General features: G+C 35.7%; 1 protein-coding gene across 2 annotated transcripts in view; it reads left to right on the top strand.

The window, feature by feature from the left end:
• Window positions 1-24321, top strand: part of SNTG1 (syntrophin gamma 1) — a 158750-nt gene that overhangs the window by 51745 nt on the left and 82684 nt on the right. For both annotated transcript variants that reach the window (XM_051611904.1, XM_051611905.1), the window contains exons 9-10: window positions 1566-1696; window positions 7434-7563. In XM_051611904.1, coding sequence (XP_051467864.1) covers window positions 1566-1696; window positions 7434-7563 — 261 coding nt within the window. The remainder of the gene's footprint in view (window positions 1-1565; window positions 1697-7433; window positions 7564-24321) is intronic.

Raw genomic sequence — 24321 nt, forward strand, 5'->3', positions numbered from 1 at the left:
CTAATCATCCCAAATTAAATTCTTCTGTTGAAGACTAGGATATAGTTCTTATCTCATATATCCCTTTGTCATGGGAATAAAATGCTTCATAAAACCAAATGAGACCTCTGTGTGAGTTCCTAAATTATGTACAGCTCTTGTCCTTCCTTTTTCTTAGAATATTCTCTAGAATACATTGTGAGTTATGGCAATAGTCTATTTCTTAATTTATAGCCTTAGTGGTTCACATGAAGGAGACTTCTAACTCAGAATTTGGAGGAGACAGGACCAATTTTGCCCTTTTGTCTGCAGTTCAAAGTGTCTAAAGGTAGGGTTAACATTTCTGTTGCATCTAAACTTTTTGCTACATTTCAGCTTTTCCACAAGTTTAATCAGAGCTGAGGAATGGTTCCTGAAAGCAGACAAAGAACATTAAACATTCAAGACATTGTTCAGAATAACATCCTAGCTTAGTCTTCCTTGCCAATCATTTATTTATTTGGTTTGAATCTGTGGAATGTTTCACCAGAATTTGAGTCTTTTAAGGAACTTATGAAAAGCCTGCTGTTCAGCTAAAGTGGTGCTTATAGTGATCTTTTATTTTATATCCATTAAAGATATTTGAACATATACATAAAAATAAAGTTAATGTTGGCAAAGCTTTACAATTCTGTAGATCTTACACAGAAATCACACTGTAGAAAAATATAAGGTATACTCATTTTTTTTTTAATGTTTATTTTATAGGAGATACAGGTAATAAAAAATTGCAATTGTTGCAGGAATGACAGGTACAATTTTATTGATATACTACAGTTAAGACATACATTTCAGTGAGAATCATGCTTCCAGAAAATAGCATCACTAGCACTATTTTGTAAGGCGTTTTCTAAAACAAGGGAGAGGTGTTGGATCTTCCATAATGAATTCTTAGCATTTCCCCATTTATAAGCACTTCTGATTGAAAACTATATTCTGTAAAAATACTAGTGAAATTAAACTCTGGATATTTAAATACTTATTTTTGTAGATATGATCATAGATATGATTAAGTTGAATTTTCATATAAGTAATGTCTTGTGTAAATAGGTAAAATTCAAATATGGATTGTAAACATGTAGTTTTAACTAAATTATTTTCATCCCATTAATAATTACCAGGTTTTGAGGTGATGTCATTAGAATAGACATGTATGTACATGTGTATGGGGCAACAGGACACAACAGAATTATGGGTGTATAGTGAATAAATTAGATCATGGAATCACAAAATTATCACAGTTGGAAAAGACCTCTAAGATCACCAATTCCAACTGCCAACCCAAAAAAACCTCAATTAAAAAAACCCAACAAACCCAAACACCTTGGTCACTGTGTCATGTCCTGAAGTATTAAATCTACACTGAAGTATTAAATCTACATGGCTTTTATTATAATTATTATATTTTTTTTATTATTCACTTTATTCATTATTAGTAATTAAAAAAAAACAAACAGACAAAAAAAACACCACACAATCTGTTTTTCCTAGGTTTTTAGAATATTTGTGGAGCCCAAAACTGAGAAAGACCTTTTCATGTTTTTCAGGATACATTATCATGTTCCTCATGGCCAGCATCCCCAGGACTCAGGTGGGAAAAAAGGTGGTGTGATCTCCGCTTAATTCCACTTCTTCATTCAAGGTTCTCCCAGTACCTTCCAGGATCAGATTTGTGCAGGTAAAGAAGTTAAAAAACTTCAAACTGTTGACTTCTTCGTTAACTGATAAGAGCCTTAGGGAGTTGCCTTATGAGAGGAATGGCAATATTCATGCACAGCTGGTGTCAGAGACACAGAAGATAGGAGCTTTCATAAAGGTCTGTCTAGGTCCACCTCAGTCTGCATTCTACTCTAACATCAGCCAGGACCAGGTATGTGAGGAAGATGTGCAAACTTCCCACTTGCACCTTGTCAGCATGTTTCTCAGTTTAAGATTACATGTAGGTCATTATATTTACTAACTGCTGATGTTCCTGCTCTCAAAAGCTTGTTTCTCAGCTGCTTTTTTTTTTCTTTCTTTCTTTCCGCACCCCCCCCCCCCCCCTTTTTCTTTTGCAATGCACTGTGGCATTGAGCTCTGCAATATAATTATATTTTTTAAATGTACTTCCTCCTGTTTGTCTTAAGTATCTTGCCTTTCATCGGGTAAAATAATCTTGTTGTTTGGGGAGCAGCAAAGGCTGGCTGCCCCATGGGGAAGGTGAGCCAAGAGCAGAGGGTGGCAGTGGGGCTGGATGAGGCAAATGTCCATGCAAAGGGCAGTGTCCAGCTGCCTCTGGTGGAGGAGCAGAGCTGGCCTAAGGGTGGTCTTCAGATGAGTCCATCATGGTGACCTGGAGTTCAGGTCAGGCAGGAAAATTAGCCCACAGGTTAGGTTCAAATCAGAGGGATACATGCCCAAGCACAGGCAGAGGTGCAATCAAACTCAGGGGAGGACCAAGGGTGGGAGCCTGAGCTGGTGTGCAGCTCTCAAGTGAAGGGGGAAGCAGGCCCCACATTCAAGCTAGTTCACAGCAGCCTTATGCCACATCCCACAGCCATGCCATGTCAGAGCTCAACACAGCCAGGCAGGCACACAGAAGGGGGAAGGAGGGCCCTGACCCTTGTATCAAGATAAATGCTGAATAAGCATGCATGATTTATGTTTTTATGATTTCAGATGACTGCCTTCTGTTTTCCAGTTTGAAGGATCTCTATTGTTGCCTCCTTTTAGGAAAACCCTTCTATAGCTCCGATTATTGTTATTCTCTCTCATTCTTTCATAATTCTATCTTCTGAGAGAAGGTGATCAGGACTACAAAGAGGATCCCCATTACAACATAATGTTTTAAATGTATTTCTCTTGTCTAATACTTTGTAATAACCTATTAATTTGTGACTGTCACTGAGCACTAAGGTGATAGTTTTCAGAGAACTGTTTATAGTAACTCTTGCGTTTCTTTCCTCTGTGTTTATAGTTCAGTAAGGTTCTTTGTTGCTTACGTATAGCTAAGGTGACTTTTTCCCATATGTGTTACTTTGCAGTTATGAACTTCTAATTTAATTGCCATTTTGTCTCCCAGTCACTGGGGAAGCTGTCCAAAACTCAAGTCAGGTTTAAATTTATTACATCATATAGACTTACAACTTGTTATTGTTTAATTTAATAGTATCTAGTAAATCAGAAGAAATGAGAAAGGAAGACAAGGATATTCTTGAATGTTTACTGGTTTTCAAGTGTCATGCATTTAAATACAAAAGAAAGTAGCTACAGAATCCAGCAAAGCATAATATAAAAATAAGATCATACTTGCTAAAAGGTTTAAATACCTGGGTATTGTGTGAATTATTTTTTTATCTGTATGCATAAGAATGAAGTTCTAATACCAAAAAATTCTGTGAGTTCCAGTCATTAACTGGAAGACAGCTGCCTACAGTTATAGAGCATGTTTCTCCATTAATTCTTCTTCTAACCCATCAGAAGCATTAACTCTTAAAATAAGCACAAAGGACTTACCATTTGTGAGGCTGTGAGGCCTTACTATTTAAAAAAAACCTCTGGCTTTCCCCTGTAGCTTTCATGTCTGCCAGCTTAGATGTGTCAGTCTGGGAAGAATAGTGTTATGCTATACCCCGATGGCTCATCAGGCACTAGCAGTTTAAAATTTCCTATTGCTCCATTCATACATATGTGAAATTACCTAATTAATACAGAAAAGCTTCATTAATATTTCTGGAAATACTGTTTTGTGAAGGAACCTCCTCAGTATCTTTTCTTTGTTGCTATGCTCACCTTTCCAGTGTTTCTATGGGTCCTACAGTTAACTGATACCATCTGCCCTCAGGGCTGAGTTTTTGCTCCCCAGCAACTAGGGGAAGAGGAGTGTTCCTTTAGCTTCAGTTGGGGGCTTGTGTGGGTTAATTTTATTGTTTCTTTCCACAGCCTGCTTCCTTCCCTTTGGTTTCAAAGTTGCACAAAAACCTCCCATGGACTCACTTAATTCTAAGTGCTGTTCTTTCCTAGAAGTACACTACCTAGGTCTGCCAGCCCTTTTTTTTATTCACAGAGCTGAAATTAAAGCAGCAGTTATATCACGAGTAGCTAACTATGAAGCTAAAAATAGCCTGCAGCTTTTGACTGGTAATAGCAAAATAATATTTATTTGGTTGCATGATCCTTCTTTATTGGAAAACAATGGCTGACCCAGGCAGACAAGTTGTAAACAAAAGGCTACAATGGCTTATTGACTGATCTGAAAGGGAACAAGATATAATCACCACAGAGGTAGAGTTTTTTTCAGTAAATTCTGTGAAAATCATCAGCTCAATGCTTAAAAAGGGTTGAAACAGAAATAATTAAGAGCATGAAGCATAAAGGGCCCAAAATCATAACAGTCAAGTCTGAGATCTATTCTACTGTAAACTTCACATAAGATATTGAATTCAATTACTCATATGGAAAATGAGGATATACTCAACTAGTCATAGATCTAGGGCTTTAAAATTCAGTCTTCTGCATCAATAAAACATAACTTTAAAGTGTACGTTCTAGAATTTGTGTGTTACAGAGAAATAATTGTAGGTAGTAGTGATATTCCTGAGAAAATACATTTTATAGTATATTAGTAAAAACCAAAATATCTGAATAATCAAACCTTTAGTAATTACTCTGATAATTTTGTTCCTGTGTCCCTCTATGCTAACATGGAAAATTAAGAGTATTTAAAGGGAAGAAAAATGCAGTACAAATATGAGAGAGGAAGTGCGGTTTTCTTTAAAAAAGCGTAGAACTAATATTTTATATTTCTAACAAATTAGTGTCAACATACTAAAATGTTACTTTCTCAACATTTTTCATGAGAGAAAGGCAGATAATTTTTTAAAGAATTTGCTCTAAAAAAGGGCAACCTTAAGGAAAGGATATTGAAAATAATATAAGAAAGCAACATGGAATGGAATTTAACACATTACATTTTCTGTAGTTAATATTTACAAGCCTGTTTTCACTATGTAAAGCCTAATAACATTTTGTATTTCACAGATTGAAAAGACTGCCACAGAGATACATCATATCATTATCACATACACTGTTATGACTTATAATGATATTCTAGCTTTTCTAGTGGGGTGCTTGAGATGCATTAATTCCAGAGGGTATTCTTATAATACTCTAGAGGGCATTTAGGTTACACTTGGAAAGCTTATTAATATCTAATATAACTGTTGAGTTCCAGAAGGGACAGAACCTGAGATGTGTAGCTGAATAAGAATTAATCTGCTCTTACCTTTTTTGTTGTATTATAAAGTGATTCATCTACTATTTGTTTTATTTAATACAAAATTTGTATTTAATACCTTATTTTTTCAGGTTTGTGCGGTAGTGTGGACTTTGGTAGACTAATTGCAGAAAATACTATTACAATAATGGAAGGCTAAGGATATCAACTGCCCAGACCACATTCAGAAGTAGTTTGCTAGGGAGCTATGCAACCTATAATCTGTGTTTATTGATACTTTGGAAAAAGCTTTCTGGATTAATGGCTTTGTACATGCACAAATTAAATACCTGGGAACAGTCTGCTGCCCCAAATGCATCAGATTCACTGTGTTTGTAGTGTAAGGGACATTTGTGCATCAGGATTGAATCTGGAACATACAGGGTTTTTGCTTGTGCAGGTTAGTGTCACACATTAATAGATTCCTTGATTTCCTACTTTGATTTACAGTAGGCTGAGTAGAAAGAAGGGGAGTCCTGAAAATAATACTGTTTGTCCTGAAAGGGATTATCAACAGGTTTTTCTGATCATCATGCTATGCTCTTTTCATAAGGACATATTTAGAAGATTTTTTTTCTGGAATAAATTACTAATAATATTCATAGCCATTTAAAACAAACTATGTAGAAAAAAATGCTAGCTACACTACCTGAAGATGCTTTAAATAAATCTTCATCAAAAACTTTTCCTGAATTATTGTGAAAATGAGTCCTTGAAAGAAGTAGCTCTCTGTTCTGCCTTTGGTATTTTGAAAAAGCGTAACTCCCTCTGTGAAAAAGCATCTAAACTGATAAGTTAACTGATGGGTTTAGATAAACCAGTGCTCTCTGCATGATCATGTTAGGACATATAAGCTGTAACGTCCTGTAAGAGCTAGTTCATGTGTTGGGATTCTCAAAGCAAAAGCATTGATTTAATCAATTTTTAACGCTTCGCCTAACTGAAGGAAAGATGTATACTTGATACAGGTATAACAAAGGCCTTTATGGTAAAGACAGGTATTAGGTCTACATTCCATACAACTACATAAATAATTTGAAGAGGTAGAAATAACTTTGCAGAATAAGTATCTGTCTTGAGTTGTCAGAAACAGTCATCAGTGACACTTGGTTTTGCACTGACGATAACACTCACTTTGCCTGAGCCATCCTTAAATAATCTGAATTAAGTACTTAATTTTAAACCATTAATTGATCATTAACAGATGGGTTTTGAGCAGAACACCAGTGGTGGAACTTGGTATTCTCTGTATGCTTAGTAATCACTTATTCTAGGATATGAATTAATATTGAGGTTTTTTGATTCTGAAGCCAGAGAAACCTGTGAGCCTTCCAAAGGCTGTTAGCCAATAAAGCTATTTACTGAAGAAATTAGTTTTGGAACTGCTTTAGCATCTGAAAGTTTTCTCATCTTCTGTAATTGCTCAGCACTAAGCTGTAGAAAGTCGGTCTATAATGCATGACAAATTATTGCCTAGGTGCCCAGATTGGTGCTGGGGTAGAAGCACCAAGGTGGATAATGCTTTTGTCACTACACGTCTCTTACATTCCAGTTTTATTTTGCTAATGATCCTAACATTCAGAAATGCAGTTGTAAAAATCATTAATGCTACCTTACTGATTTTGAATTCTCCAGCTTTTCTATCAGCAGTTTAGAAGAGGATCAAATTTGTATAACCAAGAGCAACCAACAAGGGATATCGAAACAGGAATCATACTGTGTTTAAACAGTGTATTAGAAAAATAAAACACAAGTTCTTGAGAAGAAGCTATTGGTAATCCACTGAACTTCACAAATGGTTGCCTATGGTGTCCAATGCACACTTTTGTTCTCTGTAATCTGCATTATAAAGTATTAACTCTTTGGTATGTGTCAGCTATTTCACTTGTTTAGCTTCTGACATGTTGGTCAAGGTTCTGTGGAGTTAATGTATGGATTTTCATGTAGTTTTTTCGAAACAATGTAGTCTGAGTTGACCTCTTAGCATGATCATTTTAACATGCCAGGTATTTGTAAAACAGGAAAACCAGCAATTTATCAGTGTTCAGTGGCTGACCTTTGTTGTAGTTGAAAGAAAAGCATTTCTGCAAGTACTGTTGAGATTATATGCTAGAATAGATGAAATTTTCTTCTGATTTGATCTGTTATGACATGTCTATAGGCAAAATGCGTTCCAAGTAATTGCTGTGGATGGAGTTTGCAGTGGAATAATTCAGTGTCTCTCTGCTGAAGACTGTATTGACTGGCTACAAGCAATAGCAAGTAACATTTCCAACCTCACAAAGCACAATGTAAGTATGGATCCAAGTAAGCCAGAAGGTTTCCCAATCATGTTTGATTATAACTGTCGTAAAAGCCTAATGGGTTCACACACAGAATTATCTGCATATAGGCAGTGCTTGAGGCTGTCTGAGGGAAGTCAACTCATGTTTGTCATCAAATCAGACTTTGTGAGAAATCATTGAATGGGAAAATATTCTCCCCTGCAGTCATATAGTTTACTTAATCACTGTCAGAGTTACTTGCTTCTTAGGAACACCAGCTAAGATTAGAAACAAAGACCAGACACACAGGAGAAAGGCAAGTGTGATGGGTAAGCACAAAGAATTCTGTACTTTTTTCATAGTTTGAGAAAGCACATCTGTATAAAGACTGTTACAATCAGATTAGAATTATGTATTAGGTCTGTTTAGGTATCGTTAAACACAAGGAAAACTGCAAAGTGCTTCTCTGGTATAGATACAGATATTCACTATCAGCAACGATTACATGCATTTATGCTTCATGGACTGTACTTTTATGATCTAATCTGGTGGGACAGATATCTCATTTTATTGAAGCAAGAGTAAATGTTATGCAAAAGTTTTGTCAAACTACTAGTAAGTTCAGTTGAAAGTTCTTCTGGACCTGCCTAGGATGTATTTTGCATTTGATTGATGACATGTAGTTTTGCCTGTAGGAGTTTAAATGATACCTTTTCTGTTTATCCTCAAAAAATACAGAACCCATGGGTATCTCCATTATTTTGAATTGAGTTATAACAAAGAAGCCCTTGAGGATTTTATTTATATTCTCTCAGATTTCCCTAAATCTGCTTTAGCCTCCCAAACCTGCCTCTGCATTTGCACTTGTTTCGAATACAGGGGACAGATTGAAGGAAGTTATATTTCTTGGAGATTTATATTCAAGATGCAAAACTATGTTCCATCTGGCAGCAATACGTAAAAGTCATTGTATTATAAATACATGACAGACATGAATTCATCCACCATCTGCAAGCTTCCACACAGTACAAACAACTTTATGGCTCTTTATTCATCCTTACAATGCTGTTGGTGTATAGAACCTTTCTTGCCTCAGTAGGCATACTGAAAAATGAGGGTGCTGTTTTTCTCTCTTGCACCTACATTTTATATGATAATGCTTTCTGTAGTTCTGATGAGACTATAATTATGGTTCTTTACTGTAACTTGAATTTTGGAAATGTGCTGTGGTTACATGATATATTTTCAGTGTTTAAAAAGTAAGCACAGTTTATATAACTCTACACTAGTTTCCATAAAATACAGAAACAATATATCTGCTGGCTTATAAGATGGAAATGGTAAACTATGCAGTTATGATGACAATATTTGTATTTCCTTTATCCCAAATACATCTCATAAAATAACTGTGAGATTTAGGGCTTATGACAATTATCCATTAATCCATTTTTAGAACTGTCCTAATTGTTCATAGCCCATATGAATTTATGGAAACCAGTGAGACTCTCTTTTCTGTAATATACTCTTCTTTTAAATTGTTAGTTGCTACAAAGAATTGTGGTTTTTTGGCAGCATATGTGCTGAGGTAGTATAAGAAACATTAGAAGCACAGAGGAGAGAAAAACAACAAACTGTTGCTTGGAACAGTGATTAGATGTAGTTAGAGGTCCCTATATTTTCTTTCTTTACAAGATAGTTATAGACATACTCATTACTATTTATGTTAGCATGTTTCCTCTGAAAGAGGCATTTACTCACAATCGTTTTCTCTTACTATAGCATCCAGTACCAAAGAAACAATGAGAGTACAGGACTTTTTTTTAACTGTTGTACAAATTGAGATATATTAACTGTTCTGATTTTTAGTTTCAATTCTTATTTCTATTTAGAGGTTATGGGAAATAATTTGTTTTATTTCAATGCTGTGTAGCTCATAGAAGTGTTAGCTTACATATTCTTTCTCACATCTGTCTTTTAAAAAAGAAGGAAGTAAATGAAAACAAGTCTATAAAACCAACTTTTTTTCTGAAAGCATTTCTTCTGCCATTGTGTCAAGTTTGGACTCTGTAGATTTTGGTGAGATTCTTCTTGCCTAGCTTTAGATGTCTCAAAGCAAGATGTCTGAAGAGTGATCCTTATGATTTACTTTCAAAATCTAATTTATGGTGAGATTAATTCCCTCAGGACATATTTTTCTTTTCTTTCACTGGTAAGGGACCCTAGGGTGGTGAGTTCAGACTTCGATACCTAAGGAAATATGTGTATCCTGTCAAGGAAATATCAAGATAATGTCAAAATCTCTTCTGTCATGATCTAATAAGTCAACACAAAGGTGATGTGACTCAATTGCAGAATCATCAGTGTATCTAATACCTACCAGAGAGCAATAATATAGCAAAAAGACAGGAGTAGAAACAAAACCAAAATATCTTGACATCATCTTTGAAAGACAGTGTTTCTAGCTGAACACACGCCTGAATGTACATAATGGAGGCTGGAAGATGGTGTCTGCAGGTAAACACCTTTCCTGCAGCATTTAGACTATCATTGTACAGTGTGAGATAAAACTTGTCTTATAATGCAACAAGATAATTACAGTTTCAATGCAGAGATTTAGGAAAATATATTCTGACTATTAAAGAACAGATCAAATAAAAATTCACTATTCACTGTATAAATTCACTAGTTGACATCATTTCAAATTTTCATAAAAATATATGACTTCAGGTATGCATCTTTTTTCTTTGTATTCAGTGAATTAGAACTGGTGTCCTCTGGTGTTCATAGAATACTGAGAGTGATACCACTAATTTTAATTTCTTCAGCTCCAAAGAAACGATGGAAAGGTTACATATGGGATGAAATACATCCCTTTAAAATTACAAAATATTAGTAGACTTCTATATTGGTATGCAACCAAACACGTACTATTGAAATGCACCGTTGGAAATGACCTAATATCACAATAAAATTGATGATGTGATAAATCCATGAAGACAGTTCATTTCTGAAGATGGGTTCCTCTCCAACTTGAGTCACTTAAGCTGCATCTGTATTAAAAATTCAACAGTTTTAGCAATAGCTTCAAAAACTAAAGCTGAAAGTATTGTTCATGTGCTGAAACCTGAATATGTTAAATTGAACCTAGACTTGGTAACTCTAATTCCTCTATTAATTGGTGAGGTAAAAAAGGATTTTACCTCTTTTCACCAGTTTGGATGGCAGGTCAAAGACAATTTGAAAGCGAAGCAGGTCCTGCTTCTACCTTTTTTTACCCGTTCTCCAAGTAGGTATTTTCAGTTTTCCTGTTCCAATTCAGCTATGAACCATTGGTCTTTCCATTAACTCTGAGATGTATTAATTTCTGTGGTAATTGATACTGATTTCTGTTCCTTACCATTTATTTTGTTGAAGAATATTCTGATGACAGTATCCAATAGGTTGCATAACTTTTAAAGAAATTACGCTCTCAAAGAGTCTAAGAAATACTCAAAAAATTGTGCTCTGTGAAGCACCTGTTGCCAATACATACCTAATTTATGTGGTGAAATTTTCAAGGGGCTCAAAGGCAAATTTTTTAGTGCCTCAGCAGGGATAAGAGGACTTTTTCACACTTGACTCAACTGAAAAATTAGTTGGTTGCCACACTATTCTATTCAAGTGCTGCTAAAAGAAAAAACAAGTGCTGCAAAAAAAATAAACAAAAAACCCCAAACAAACAACCAAAATACAACAACAAAAAAACCTAAACAAACAACAATAACAACAAAGGGTACAGAACCTTTAGGTTTTTGTAACAAAAGAATAATTAAAAAATACGTTGTAGTTAGCATCTTCTAGGATATAACTCAATAGACTCTTTGGGGACTTATCCTCCCAACTTAATATTTGTCACTCTTGCCATTGCTTTCTCTGTGGCAGGTTTTTATATAGTAGGTGTAATGCTACTTCTTTTCCCTTTCCCTTTCCATCATTTCCTTGGAAGACATTGCAGCAATTGCACATTTATACTTCTTACCTTGAAGCTAACACTTGACAGTGAAGGAACAACATGAACTTCATCAGACAGGAATAACAGCAACTGAGCTAACATTGCCAAGCAGGAGGGGAAAAAAAGTTAGTTTTAAATTTGTCTTGAGAATGCCCCTAACATCTTGTGAGATTTAATTCACAGTAAGTTCACTTTTCTGGCTAGAATAACATGTATCTGTGAAGTTAATTGGGCACACTTATGTTGATTGTTGAAGCATGGTAGTAGAATGAAAGCAGGAGGATTAAGAGGTCTACAAGGTATGAGTTTGGCACAACGTATGTGTTTTCCTAACCTTAAGCTTTTATTTCGCACAAAGATGAAAAGTCCAGTTGAAACCATCATATGCTCAAAATGTAATGCATAATGTAAGAAATTTGCTACTAAGAGGACAAATTTATTTGTCCTCACATTCTCTGGCAAAAACAATAACAATAATACCTTAACTTTATGATGCTGAAGTTTGGGTAATTGTTTAGATTCTGTAAGTGATTCGGTACAGAAAGAGGAAAAAAGTATGAAACATGAGAAAAAAACCCCACAAACAACCAACAGAATAATATGATTTGTGGAAAGAATAAAATATCACAGGACTGCATTCAGTGGTTAGTGAGTTACTGAAATAAATTAGTAGTACTTATCTCATTTTTCTGGTGGATGCTACCACCAGTAAGAACATACTGTGCAATGATATATTACATTAATAAATCAATGTCACTCACATAAAGTCAACAGATTTCACATTTCAATTTTTAGTAGAAATAACATGGGAGACCATCAGGATTTTCTGATGTTATTCATTTTTTAGTTTTCAGGGATGTTATGCTCCTAGATGCCCTGTGTATTACAATAATATTAAACTTTTTGTTGGTTACTAAGCTATGCATGTTTGGAGCAAGTCCAAAATGATCAACATTAGTATCAAACTTCATACAGTGCTTTTGTTCTGTAGTAGTGCAAAAGACAAATGTTGTCTATAATCTAGAAGTTGAAAACCTTGTAAAGTGAAGCCCAAAGCAACAAAAAATTGTAGGAAGTCTTAAAAATATTACCAATAGAATAATTTTTATATATATTACTGACTTTTGCCAAGACACAACTACGCAGATAAATTGAACATTATCCAATAAATATATGTTTAACTGTTTTTTGAGCAGTATTATGCATTTGGATGTTTACAGAGATCTGACACTTTGATATATTTTTTTTTGTTTTGTTCTACATCCCATTCTAAACCTTTTAAATAGAAGCCTATAGAATCAGTTATTCCACTAGTGATACTTACGTCTCTGTAGGAACACTTAGAACTGGATATGCTTGTAACATACTTCTTCTTTTAATTTTTTTCCATACATGGTTGTCTTAAGGCACATAGATCTAAGTGTATAAATATAGTAAGTGCAGCATCAAAATTACATAAATCGTGGGATGTTACCACTCTGACATTTAAAACCACATCAGTTTCCATGCCACTGTTATGAAGCTTTATATATGGTATGGCCTTCCTATTTAATTCATTTTGGGCAATGTGCTGCATGTCTTATTTTACTAACTTGTTGTATATACTTTGCTGACTGAAGAATTATGGTTTATTTTACATCCTATTGGGTGTACTGGTTTAACTGCAAAAAGAACTAAGTCTTGCCAAACTGTATTGCTGTTGCTCCAGTGTGTTTCATCTGCACTTTAATAATGTGTCTGAGTTTAAAGCATGATACTCAACATGTGACAGGTCTGGAAAACAGTGCAAGAAAATTATATTTCTTTGAGAAGTGTTCTTTCTAGGGTATTTCTTCTAGTGTATTCGCCTTATCTGTGAAATTTGTAGCAAGAAACTTCTGTCTTCATAGTTGGAGCGTTTGTTATGACACATTCTGATTATGGTGATAGCACAAATCATTAAGACGTATTGTCCTGATTTGAAATATACAGTGTAAACTTCAATTCATCCTGATAGCTTTTGAAATAAAATAACATTTCCTTTCTGTACCGAACTTATCCCGAAATCCATTCATGCTATTTTAACAATATCATTCCAGGTTTGCTGTACATAGTGTTGCAAGTCTTACAGTGGTCAATAATACATAATAAATATACTAACTTGAGTACTATTATAAATAACCACTATACAGTTCTAAAATACAATTTAAGACAAATAATGTCCTCAAAGACAATAACATCAAAATACACTCACTTTAAATATTATTCAAATATATTTGGATATACATATTGGAGTATATTATTCAAATAGAACCACGGTTTATCTGTTAAATCTGAGCTTTAAAAAAATGACACTTTATTGCAGAGAGAATATTTTTGCAATTTTATATATGATGATGTCACATAGCAAAGAATCCCCACGCTTTTTCTGATTCATCCAGTTCTGTATGGAGTTATGTTATGTTGTAGCCTTACACTAGTGTTTCATAAAAGCAAAACATTAGAACATTCAATATGTTCTTTAATCTATGTAGGATTCATATTGAACTCTGAGACACTTTTCTTTTCCTGCATTGTTATTGAAGTCTTAGGTTGACATGCTATAATAAAGACAATAATTTTTTGAGTTACGAGACACTTTGGAGGGATGTCAACATCCCATCCTGGTGAAAGGTAACAAGAAACCCGTAATTAAGGGAGTTTAAAACAACAACGACAACAACAAAAATTCTCATCATTGATTTAAAGTGGCCAAGAATAAAGGAACTATGAGCGGTCTGACTAGGACTGCAGGCAAGCCACTGGGGTTTTTTGAAGAGAGGTAGCACATGGAAAAATACTCATTATAAGTTGCTCTTTCCTGCCAAATGCCATGGTGCCCTTTCAGTAGCAATTGGAGACTTCCAGCTACTTTAACCTAGTTTTTTACATACAGTAAACTGTTCAGTATTCCACAATTGGTTTATTTTAAGTGGAAGTGTCTTGAAAGTGACTGTTGAATCACAAACTACGGTTGATAAAACAGGCACTGGGAGGCTAGGCAATACCAACCTTTATTTTTGCATCCCTCCTCTTTGCTGCATTGAAAAAACAACAAACAACAAACAAACAAACAAAAACACATGAATATCACTATTTGTATTTTAAATCAAGGTTAGATTGTTTTCACATCCCTTTCTTTTTACTTACTTTAAAAATAAGGTGGTTACATCAAAAGTTTTGCCTTTCTTCCGTGACCAATTAAGGAAAAAAAAAAAAAAGCAAAGAATTAAAAGAAATTGAAATGCACTCAAAAAGCCATCGGATACCTCAGGGAATACATTATTAGTAAGCTAATGTGTTGAAAGCACTTTCTTCACTTGGTTGTCTTGCTTCATAAAGTGCTGTAGACAACCAGTGCATTCTGGTAGTGCACAGCTTCTATTTGCCTGAGGAAGAGAACAGACTCAGAGGAGGAGGCAGAGGGCTGGGAGACAAGACAGGAATTTCAGTCATTCTAGGGCAGTTTCAAGAGACTGGGACAAACAAGCCCAGCTGACAGGAAAACAGGCAAAACAGCAAAAGATCACTAGGGAGAGGAAATGAGCCCCAAATCCTTTGGACTTGCCATTCCTCTACTAACAAAAGGTATTATGAAACTCTGTGTCTGATTTCTTATCTCCTAAAAATATCTGGTGCTGTTAAGTGGCAGGCATCTGTGGGGAAGGTCAGAGAAGTCTGAGATTATAGCTGTGCTGATTGTCTTTGTGGGCATTAATATAATTGCAAGGTTGTTTTGTTTTTGTTTTTTTTCACCAAGTTGTTTATTTCAGAAAATGAAGTAATGACATAAAAAATTTATTGACAAGACTATCATTGAGGTCATAAAGTCAAGGCTGAAAAATTGAGAAGCACCTTGTTTCTTTCTCATTTCACAATGCATAGTAATCTGTGATTTACTGCATCGAAGAATTACTAATTTCCTTTGGATGTTTTTATCTTTTTTTAACGGTTTATAATGACTGTAAGAGAGATTTCTGGGGGCTTTTTATTTGTTTATTTGGGTTTTTTTAATTGTTTCAAAATTGTTTTCAGCAAATTTACAGGCTGAAAAAAAGGTATTTTACTGACTGTACCAATCAGGAACTGTAGAATCCTAGAATGGTAGAATTCTTTTGGATGGAAAAGACCTTTAAAGTCATCAAGTCCAACCACTAACATAGCACGGCTGAGTCCACAGCTAAACTGTGTCCCTAAGCCCCACATCTACACATCTTCTCAGTACAACAAGGGATGATGACTTGTTCCAGCCTGTTCCAGTGCTTGACAACCCTTTTGGTGAAAAAAGTACCTCCAGGTCCTTTTTCCCAGGCAGCTTTCCGGCCAGTCTTCCACAAGCCTGTAGTGTCGCCTGGGGTTGTTGTGACCCAGGTGCAGGACCTTGTTGAACTTGGCCTTGTTGAATCTCATAAAATTGGCCTTGGCCCATCGATCCAGCCTGTCCAGATCCCTCTGCAGATCCTTACTACCCTCAATCAGTTCAACACTCCCACCCAATTTGTTATTGTCTGCAACCTTACTGAGGGTGCACTCAGTCTCCTCATCCAGATCGTTGATAAAGATAGTGTCTCACTGTAGTAGAGGGAAACAGAGGAAAATTTTCTTTACTGGATTCATGGAATCACTTGATACAACTTTGGTCTTAATGTTTACTTAGAAAGTAACATAAAACACAGTTTCCATTTACTTCTTTGCAATGGCCTGATTTTTCACCCTTTCTGATGGTGTTTCAGGTTGGGAATCCTATAAAAGTTATTGCTCATGAATTAAACTATTTAGTTTAATTGGTTTTCTTGAGTTAATTTAGGAACTTGCTGGCAAAGAGTAGATAAAAATAGATTTGTTAGGGACTGTCTGCCTGAAACATGAGGGGCTTTTCACTTTTCTAGATTTGTCCTGATTCTTCAACGCAAATAATTTTGAACTTTGCTAGTAAGTGAAACAGAGGTCCCAAAGATGTAGTGTTCTTCATAGAAGCCTGAATTTCATCACATCTGGACTATTTCACTCTGGGGAAGGAACAGAATGAGATAATAGAATTAAACCCTATCATTAAGACTCAGGGAAAAAAAGAAATAAACTGCTTTAATGTTACGTGTGTGTATATGTATATATACATACAAGTATGTTTCAGAAGGAAAAATACATTCAATATTTTTTAAATATATACTTTTTTTTTTTCCATTTCTTTCTGAAATCAAACCTGTAATCCTTTACTGGATGGAATGTTTCAGAAGGTATTAATCACATATATTTTATTGATATTAAAATGTCTATATATTTTTATATTTGATGTAGGTAATCAATTCTTTATTGCCCAATTTTTCTTTTTTATGTGCCAGTTATCAGTTATGCCTGGGTAGTTTGGCAAGAGAGTATTTTATGACTAAAGTGTACCTGCTGGGCTCCTAAATTCTATTTTGATATGAGATCTCCTGTGATAGGAAAGGTTTTCACTAATTTTTAGATGTGGAGAATGAGGAAATGATAAAACACAACTGGAAAGGAGGCAACCAGGTAGTTAGAGAATGCCTGTTCATCTCACCTGTGACTGCTTGATGGCTCAGTATCATAAAATAAAACATAAAATACAACTGAGGAAAAGTTGATGCATATTAATCCTTACACCTACTTTTAGCTATATTAGCAGAAAGATTATTTAAGGTCAATGCAAATATGCAATCTTCAAAATGATAAATTCCAGTTTTATTCATGAGTCTGCTTTTCAAATGTCAAAAGACAACCTCTATTTCCATTTCAAATTACTGATAGGTAATCTGCTACTCTTCCAGTGTGATGCATTGAAACCACAGAGAATATGAGTAAAAAGTGTTATTGTAACTCATGTGTCAACAATACATTAACCATGTAAATAACAGGACACAATGTTTTTTTTCTTTGGATCACATTGTTCAGCAGTAGATTTGAATATATGCAACTACTCTATGTAGAGGTGATGTTTAATAGGTTTCCTGTTTGTACAGGCAAGGAATCTTAATAAAAAAGCAGAATAAAATAGTATATGTCCAGATTACAAACATGTTTGTAGGTCTATTGCTGAATGATTGCACAAACTTGTGGCAGTTTTCTCCAGGGAAGAATCTGTTATCTGCCTAGTGGAAAATATTGTTTTCATTGTGTTTATTTCCTAAGGTAATTTTGTAAGGTAATAAAAAAGAATGAAAACTTCCTATGGTATGTCAACGTGCTGCAACTTCTCACATAGTTCAGCCAATTTAACATTGTCAGTGCAGTTTTAGAAGATCTTGTCTAATATGTGATTGCCAAGGAATTAGACTTCTATTCTTGTAACTGCTTTTTTTGGTTGTTTGTTTTGTGGGGTTTTTTTGTTGTTTTTTTGTTTTGTTTTTGTAAAAACAGAGTAATTCAATCTAATTTAGCTAAATTAAGTAGTCTGACTAGCTCTTAGCTCTTTTAAGCTGAGGAAGTGAGATACTCTCCACCCAAACTCCTTACATAGTAAATGGATAAAAGAAAATGTCTTAGAGACTTGGAGAAAATGAACCAGTTCTCCTGATTTAGATACTTACTTCTATCCCATTAACTATTTAATGTATGCACACATCTCCAGAGGCTAATTCAATCTCCTTGAATTAAGTACCTACCTCTCCCACTTCTAATAGGAAATGGCAAGAGGGTACTTTAGCATAATAGCCTACAGGTGTCACCCTGTAGACAGACAGGGTCAGAAGAGTCACCCTGACATGACAGACAGGAGCTCTCTGTTCTACTCAGCCTGCAGGCCTGGTGCCGTCTTTCTCACCCCTGCCCAAATATGTCTGGGGACAGAGCAAGGCTGAGTCTCTGCTCCCCCTTCCAGAGGCTGTTCTTTTTACCATCCACTGAGTCACATGTAAATTTCATGGAAATGCCATTTATCAGGAGGCAGGGCTCTCATCTTGTCTATCTGGTAGGATTCATCCTGCAGGAGTATTGCTTATGTGCAGCAGATCCATCCTTGGCTCCTTGAGCCTGTGTATTATATGTCCAATAGCATGGATGGGTACTCTGGCATTAGCTACCATGACTAAATTGGACACAGACACTTCATTCCCTGTACTAAAGTGTAACTTTTATTTTTGCAGATTTTTAAACCAAACTCAGTTGACTATTCTCATTAATGGTGCAATCCCCCCTGACAGCTGTTTTAGCACAACTAAGAGGCTGGGAACATAGAGTAGATAAACAAGCAGGAGGAGAGAAGTCAACACTAACTTCTGACATTGACTTTGCCATGAAAGAAAGATCAGCAAAAACAGGCCCCATTTAGATGTCCTCAACTGAGCAACTGGTGATCTTCTATATTTGTGAATGCTGTAGTCAGATAAGCCTGCTTTATCTTTTTTGCTTCTGTATTCTTACCTCTTCCTTTGCAAGTTTTAAAAACTAACAAGAATGTCTCAAGTTTTGAGATCAAACTAAAGTTCATGCTTCTTGAGATGCTCTCAAATCAAAAGATGTGTCCCCCCTTTTTTTGAATGCTGAGGCCTCTTAAATTTGTGGCATTATTGTTACTGCTAAACTAGCCCACATTGCTTGAGAGAAGCCAGCTGACACATGCAATTTTTTTTTTTCTTTATAAGCAATGGACTCAGTCGTTGCTGAATAAATATTGCAAATGAAAATATTTGTTGTTTTATTTTTCCTATTTGCCTTTCCATTCATTGTGGCTGCTGCTTTCCCTTCTAGGGGAAGTACCTGGGAAAATAATAGCTTTATTATTGTATAGGGAAAATACAAGTTTTACTAGATACTTCTAGATATGTGTTTGCTTAATCTTTCTTCATTGGAATACCAGCCTTTAGCTGTTGTGTACTTTTAAAAGAACTCCTATTATTGTACATTGTATTGCTTGACTATTCTATTTAAAAGAAAAAAATTCCTTTACTCGTATGTGGTACTTATTTTTTTGGAAATTCTTTTATTGTAAAATGTCCACTGAATTTTGCATATCATTATAATTAACACCACTCCTAAAGAAAGGCATTGCAAAAGAGACAAAAGGAACTGATGTTCAGACACCTGTTTTACTGTTTCAGGTTCCCTTTTTGTTGTACTAATGTTACTAGTCACTTGCATGAACTATTCTAAAGTGCCACAAAGATTTTTCTCCTCGTGAGTTTTCCTGAGATACTCAAGATATCTCTTCTAGTTTACTACTGTAAGAGGAGTCATAGACATGTAAATGCAAATAAGAAGCAAATCTTGAAGGACATAATTATTAAATATTATGTAAATGAACAATTACTAAATGTATGTTTGGGTTTTCAAAAGTGAGCCATGTCATTCAACTATATTTTTAGATGATGTACATTTTAGAGGGGGTGAATATCTTTTGGTTTTTTTCATTTGTTTTGTTCTTTGCCAGGCAGAAGCACACAGGCACTTACAAACTCATATTTAAATAGTGTGTACATTCTATTTAAATGTTTTCCTCGGTTTTTAACAGTAACAATATTAATTTTAAAGTGTTGTGTTTGTTTTCTTTTTTAACATCACAAATAGGGTATTTCACAAGAAAAAGTATGTCCTTAGGCTGATGCAATCCCTATGGAGTTGTGGAGCTAAGCAGTCTTTTTCAGTTCTTCTTTAAATAATTAATAAATTATAGTCTCTATGCATGTTTAACATCAGAATTATTTCCTTTTGCACCAGATTAACACAAATGAATATTGCTGTATAAACATAATCTATACATTTTAAAATACTATAGCAAAATATATATATACATATATCTAAAAGGCCCTTGAGAAGCTGTTTTAAACAGTTTGTTTTTAAAGTTAATTGCCTAATGAGATAGTCAGCGTGCCTCTCCTGACTATTTAGCAAAGTATGCCTTCACCTTAAGGAAGCTAGCTACTTTTGTTGCAGTGGTATGGAGTTTAGCACATTTATTTACCAACCAGTAACCCTAAATAGCATTTTCATCTCAAAATGTAATTATCAGAAGTCAGGAAAATATAGTATACAATTTGAATTTTAAAAAAAAGAGTAGTCCCTATGCTTGGATAATAGCTATAACTCTCTGAGGCTTGCAGATCATTCTACCAGTAAATTAAGTTGCCATTTACATAGCCTAATATGTTGCAGGTCAAACTTAGTGCAAAGCAATTATAGCTCTCTGACCTCTATTTAGTCTTCTGGTTCAAAAGCCACTTCCCATTACCTTTGTAAATTCATAGAACAGATCACAGCTTATGCGTTTTATGCTTACGTCTTTTTAAACTCCAAAGAGAGACTCGCAGACACTTCCCACTTGCTCCTGATTATACCATTCATTCTTTATGACAGAGTGACTTAGAAGGCAGTCTGCATCTTGACCAACTCATCGGCAAATAAAAAAAATGGCTTGCTGCATTACTGGTCTATGTAGCTCCACTGACCATGTTGTTTTTCTCTGATCAGAACTATGACTTGGAAGCACTTTATTTGGTTGTGATTTGAATAGACAATAAATCTTTAGCTCTATAAACTTTAACCTTTCAGCTTAAGAAAAAACCTTTACACTTTTGCATATTTGTGTCTTCTATGCCAAGCACTAGAAATCAAGAAACTTTAAGAGTAACAATGGGATTATTTTCAACACCAACACTCATTCTGTCATAACCTTCTTAGCAGTTCTCCATATTGTTTGTCTCTGTTGCTCTATTTGCTACTGTTATCTCAGTAGTATTTCCTGCAGGGCACAGAGGAGTCTACCAATACAGCGTTACCAGTACTAAAGGACTTATTTTGCATTTTCATATATGAAAGCTTGTATAATAAGAAATAAATAGATAGCCGCATTTTCTTTAAGATGCATACTTTACTAGTCCACTTTCAAAAAAAGACAGTACAAGATGGCACATGGCTGAATGATAAACTCTTCATTAGCCTAAAACAGAGGAAAGAAGTAGCAGAGTAGAATTTGTTACTAAGAGTGGGATCAGGAGGTATTGCATGAGTATGTAGGACCAGAAAGGTGGTAGGACTAGTATACATGGCTTGGAAACAGTATGGGTGAAAATAAATAGTTTTGACATACACCAGTGATACCAGGGAGGCCAAGGAAAGGTTTGGTTCAATGCACATTGGAAAAAAAATATTAGTAGACAATGACAAGTTGAAGTATGTAATGCTCTTCTGGATAATAATTTACTGAAAAGGTGAGTTGGAAAAGGTGGTTGTCATCATTTGTAACTGTGACACAATCTTGAATACAGTCGGAATATGTAAGAGACTAGACAGGCAACCAGTTATACATTAACAAGAAGTGTTTAAAACTTACAGATTCTCTGTCATTTCCACTTGTGTCCTAATTGCATTACTCATAAGTTATAAAAGTTGAACTTCTCTTCTAAATCCATTTGCTGAGTACAGAAATTTGAGTACAGAAATAGATGAAATAAAAGGAAAAAAAAAGATTTTGTGTATCTTAGAGCACATAATGAATACAGTCTCAGGTTAAAAACTGATTATATATAGCTATGGCAGATATAGGGCAGATAGGAAAGGGGAAAAAAAAAGATCTGGGGAACTGCAGGCCAGTCAGTCTCACCTCTGTGCCCAGCAAGATCATGGAACAGATCCTCCTGGAAAATCTGCTAAGGCACATGGAAAATAAGGAGGTGATTGGTGACAGCCACCATGGCAAATCATGCCTGGCCAGTTTGGTGGTCTTCTATGCCAACACTACAGAGATAGTGGATAATGGCAGAACAACTGACATAATCTACCAGGATTTGTGCAAGGCATTTGACACTGTCCCACACGACATCCTGGTCTGCAAACTGACAAGATGTGGATTTGACAGATGGACCCCTTGGTGGGTAAGTAATTGACTGTCTGGCTGCACCCAGAGGGTTGTGGTCAATGGTTCTGTGTCCAAGTGGAGGCAAGTGTCCAGTGCTGTTCCTCAGAGGTCAGTATTGGGACCAGTGCTGTTTAACATCTTTGCTGGAGACATGGACAGTGGAATTGAGTGTATCCTCAGCAAGTTTGGTGACGATACCAAACTTTGTGGTGTGGTTGATACCCTAGAGGGAAGTGAAACCTTCCAAAGGGACCTTGACAGGCTGGAGAGGTGGGCCAGTGACAACCTCATGAAGTTCAACAAGACCAAGTGCAGGGTCTTGCACCTGGGTCGGCACAACCCCAGGCACAAACACAGGCTGGGGGAAGAATGGCTGGAGAGCAGTCCTGAGGAGAAGGATTTTAGGAGTGGCAGTAGAAGAGAAGCTCGACATGAGTCACCAGTGTGCGCTGGAGCCCAGAGAGCCAACTGCATCCTGGGCTGCATCAAAAGAAGTGTGGCCAGCAGGGCCAGGGAGGTGATTCTGCCCCTCTACTCCACTCTGGTGAGACCCCACCTGGAATACTGCATAAAGCTCTGGAGCCCTCATCACAGGAAAAGACATGGAGCTGTTGAAGAGAGTCCAGAGAAGGGCCACAAAGATGATCAAAGGACTGGAGCAACTCTGCTATGAAGACAGGCTGAGAGAGTTGGGGGAAGAGCCTTCCAGTGCCTGAAGGGGCCTACAGGAAAGCTGGGGAGGGGCTTTTCATCAGAGAAGATGGTGATAGGACAAGGGGTAATGTTTTTAAACTGAAGGAAGGTAGATTTAGGTTAGACATCAGGAAGAAATTCTTCACGATGAGGATAGTAAGGCACTGGAATAGGTTGCCCAGGGAGATTGTGGAAGCCCCCCTCGCTGGAGATGTTTAAGGCCCGGTTGGATGCAGCCTTGTGCAGTCTGTTCTACTGTGAGGTGTAGGGAGGTTGGAACGTGATGATCTTCAAGGTCCTTTCCAACCTCAACCATTCTATGATTCTATGACTTCATTTCATTACCAATTATTTCAGCTCAAAACTAAATCTTTGCAAATTGTATTGTATGTTTTGATACCCACCTAATTATTAGTAAGAGCATTTAGTACTCGTAGTGAAAGAATAACTATATTTGATAGGGGAATTGCTGCTGTTACTCGTCTTTGGGATTTTTTTCTTACATTTTCACAACAGCCTAAGCTTTATGAATAATCACAATATTACTCAGATATTTAATGGCTTTGTTCAGTTCTAAATTTGCCATATAACATGCCATTCTGATATGTATTACTATTTTAAGTGGTATTATAATAGTATCAAGTTCCTAGAGCTAATTCCCACAGTCATTATATAGCAATGTAGCCACATACAGTTTTACTCACTATACATCATACAGTTTTGTTGCAACTTGACGTACGCATTTCACTTGTTAATATTATAGCTTTTGTGTTCTACTAGTCATGCCAGTGTCTTCAAGGTTCATTAAACCTTTGCTAAGTAATTAGTTTCATGATTTTTCTGTTAACTATAGTGCTGCAGCGATTTTCTGAGCATGTAAGCACCAGGGCTTTTTCTTTCAGGAAAGATAATTTCTATGATTTATAACTACAAATTCACTAGAATAATGAGAGAGGCATTGTGGAAAGATTATTTTTTTTTTTTTTTATTCCAATAGTTTCAGTGTCATAAGAATGATACTGTTTCATACTGTTTTTTGTTGTTGACACCTGAGACATTAACATGTTGATATTTTGAAAAGATGAAATGCCATTATTTGCATTTATTTACTTATGGCATGTTTTCCTTTGGACTGCAAGAACTATTGATACAGTGAAAATCTATACTTTTGTCCAAACAATCTTACTGCTGAAATGCAATTAGACAGCAGGTTGCTGTTCTGAAATCTATTGACATATATGTACTTTCAATGAAAGATCTTAAAAATGTT

Source organism: Apus apus, chromosome 2, assembly GCF_020740795.1.
Source record: "Apus apus isolate bApuApu2 chromosome 2, bApuApu2.pri.cur, whole genome shotgun sequence".
Taxonomy (NCBI): domain Eukaryota; kingdom Metazoa; phylum Chordata; class Aves; order Apodiformes; family Apodidae; genus Apus; species Apus apus.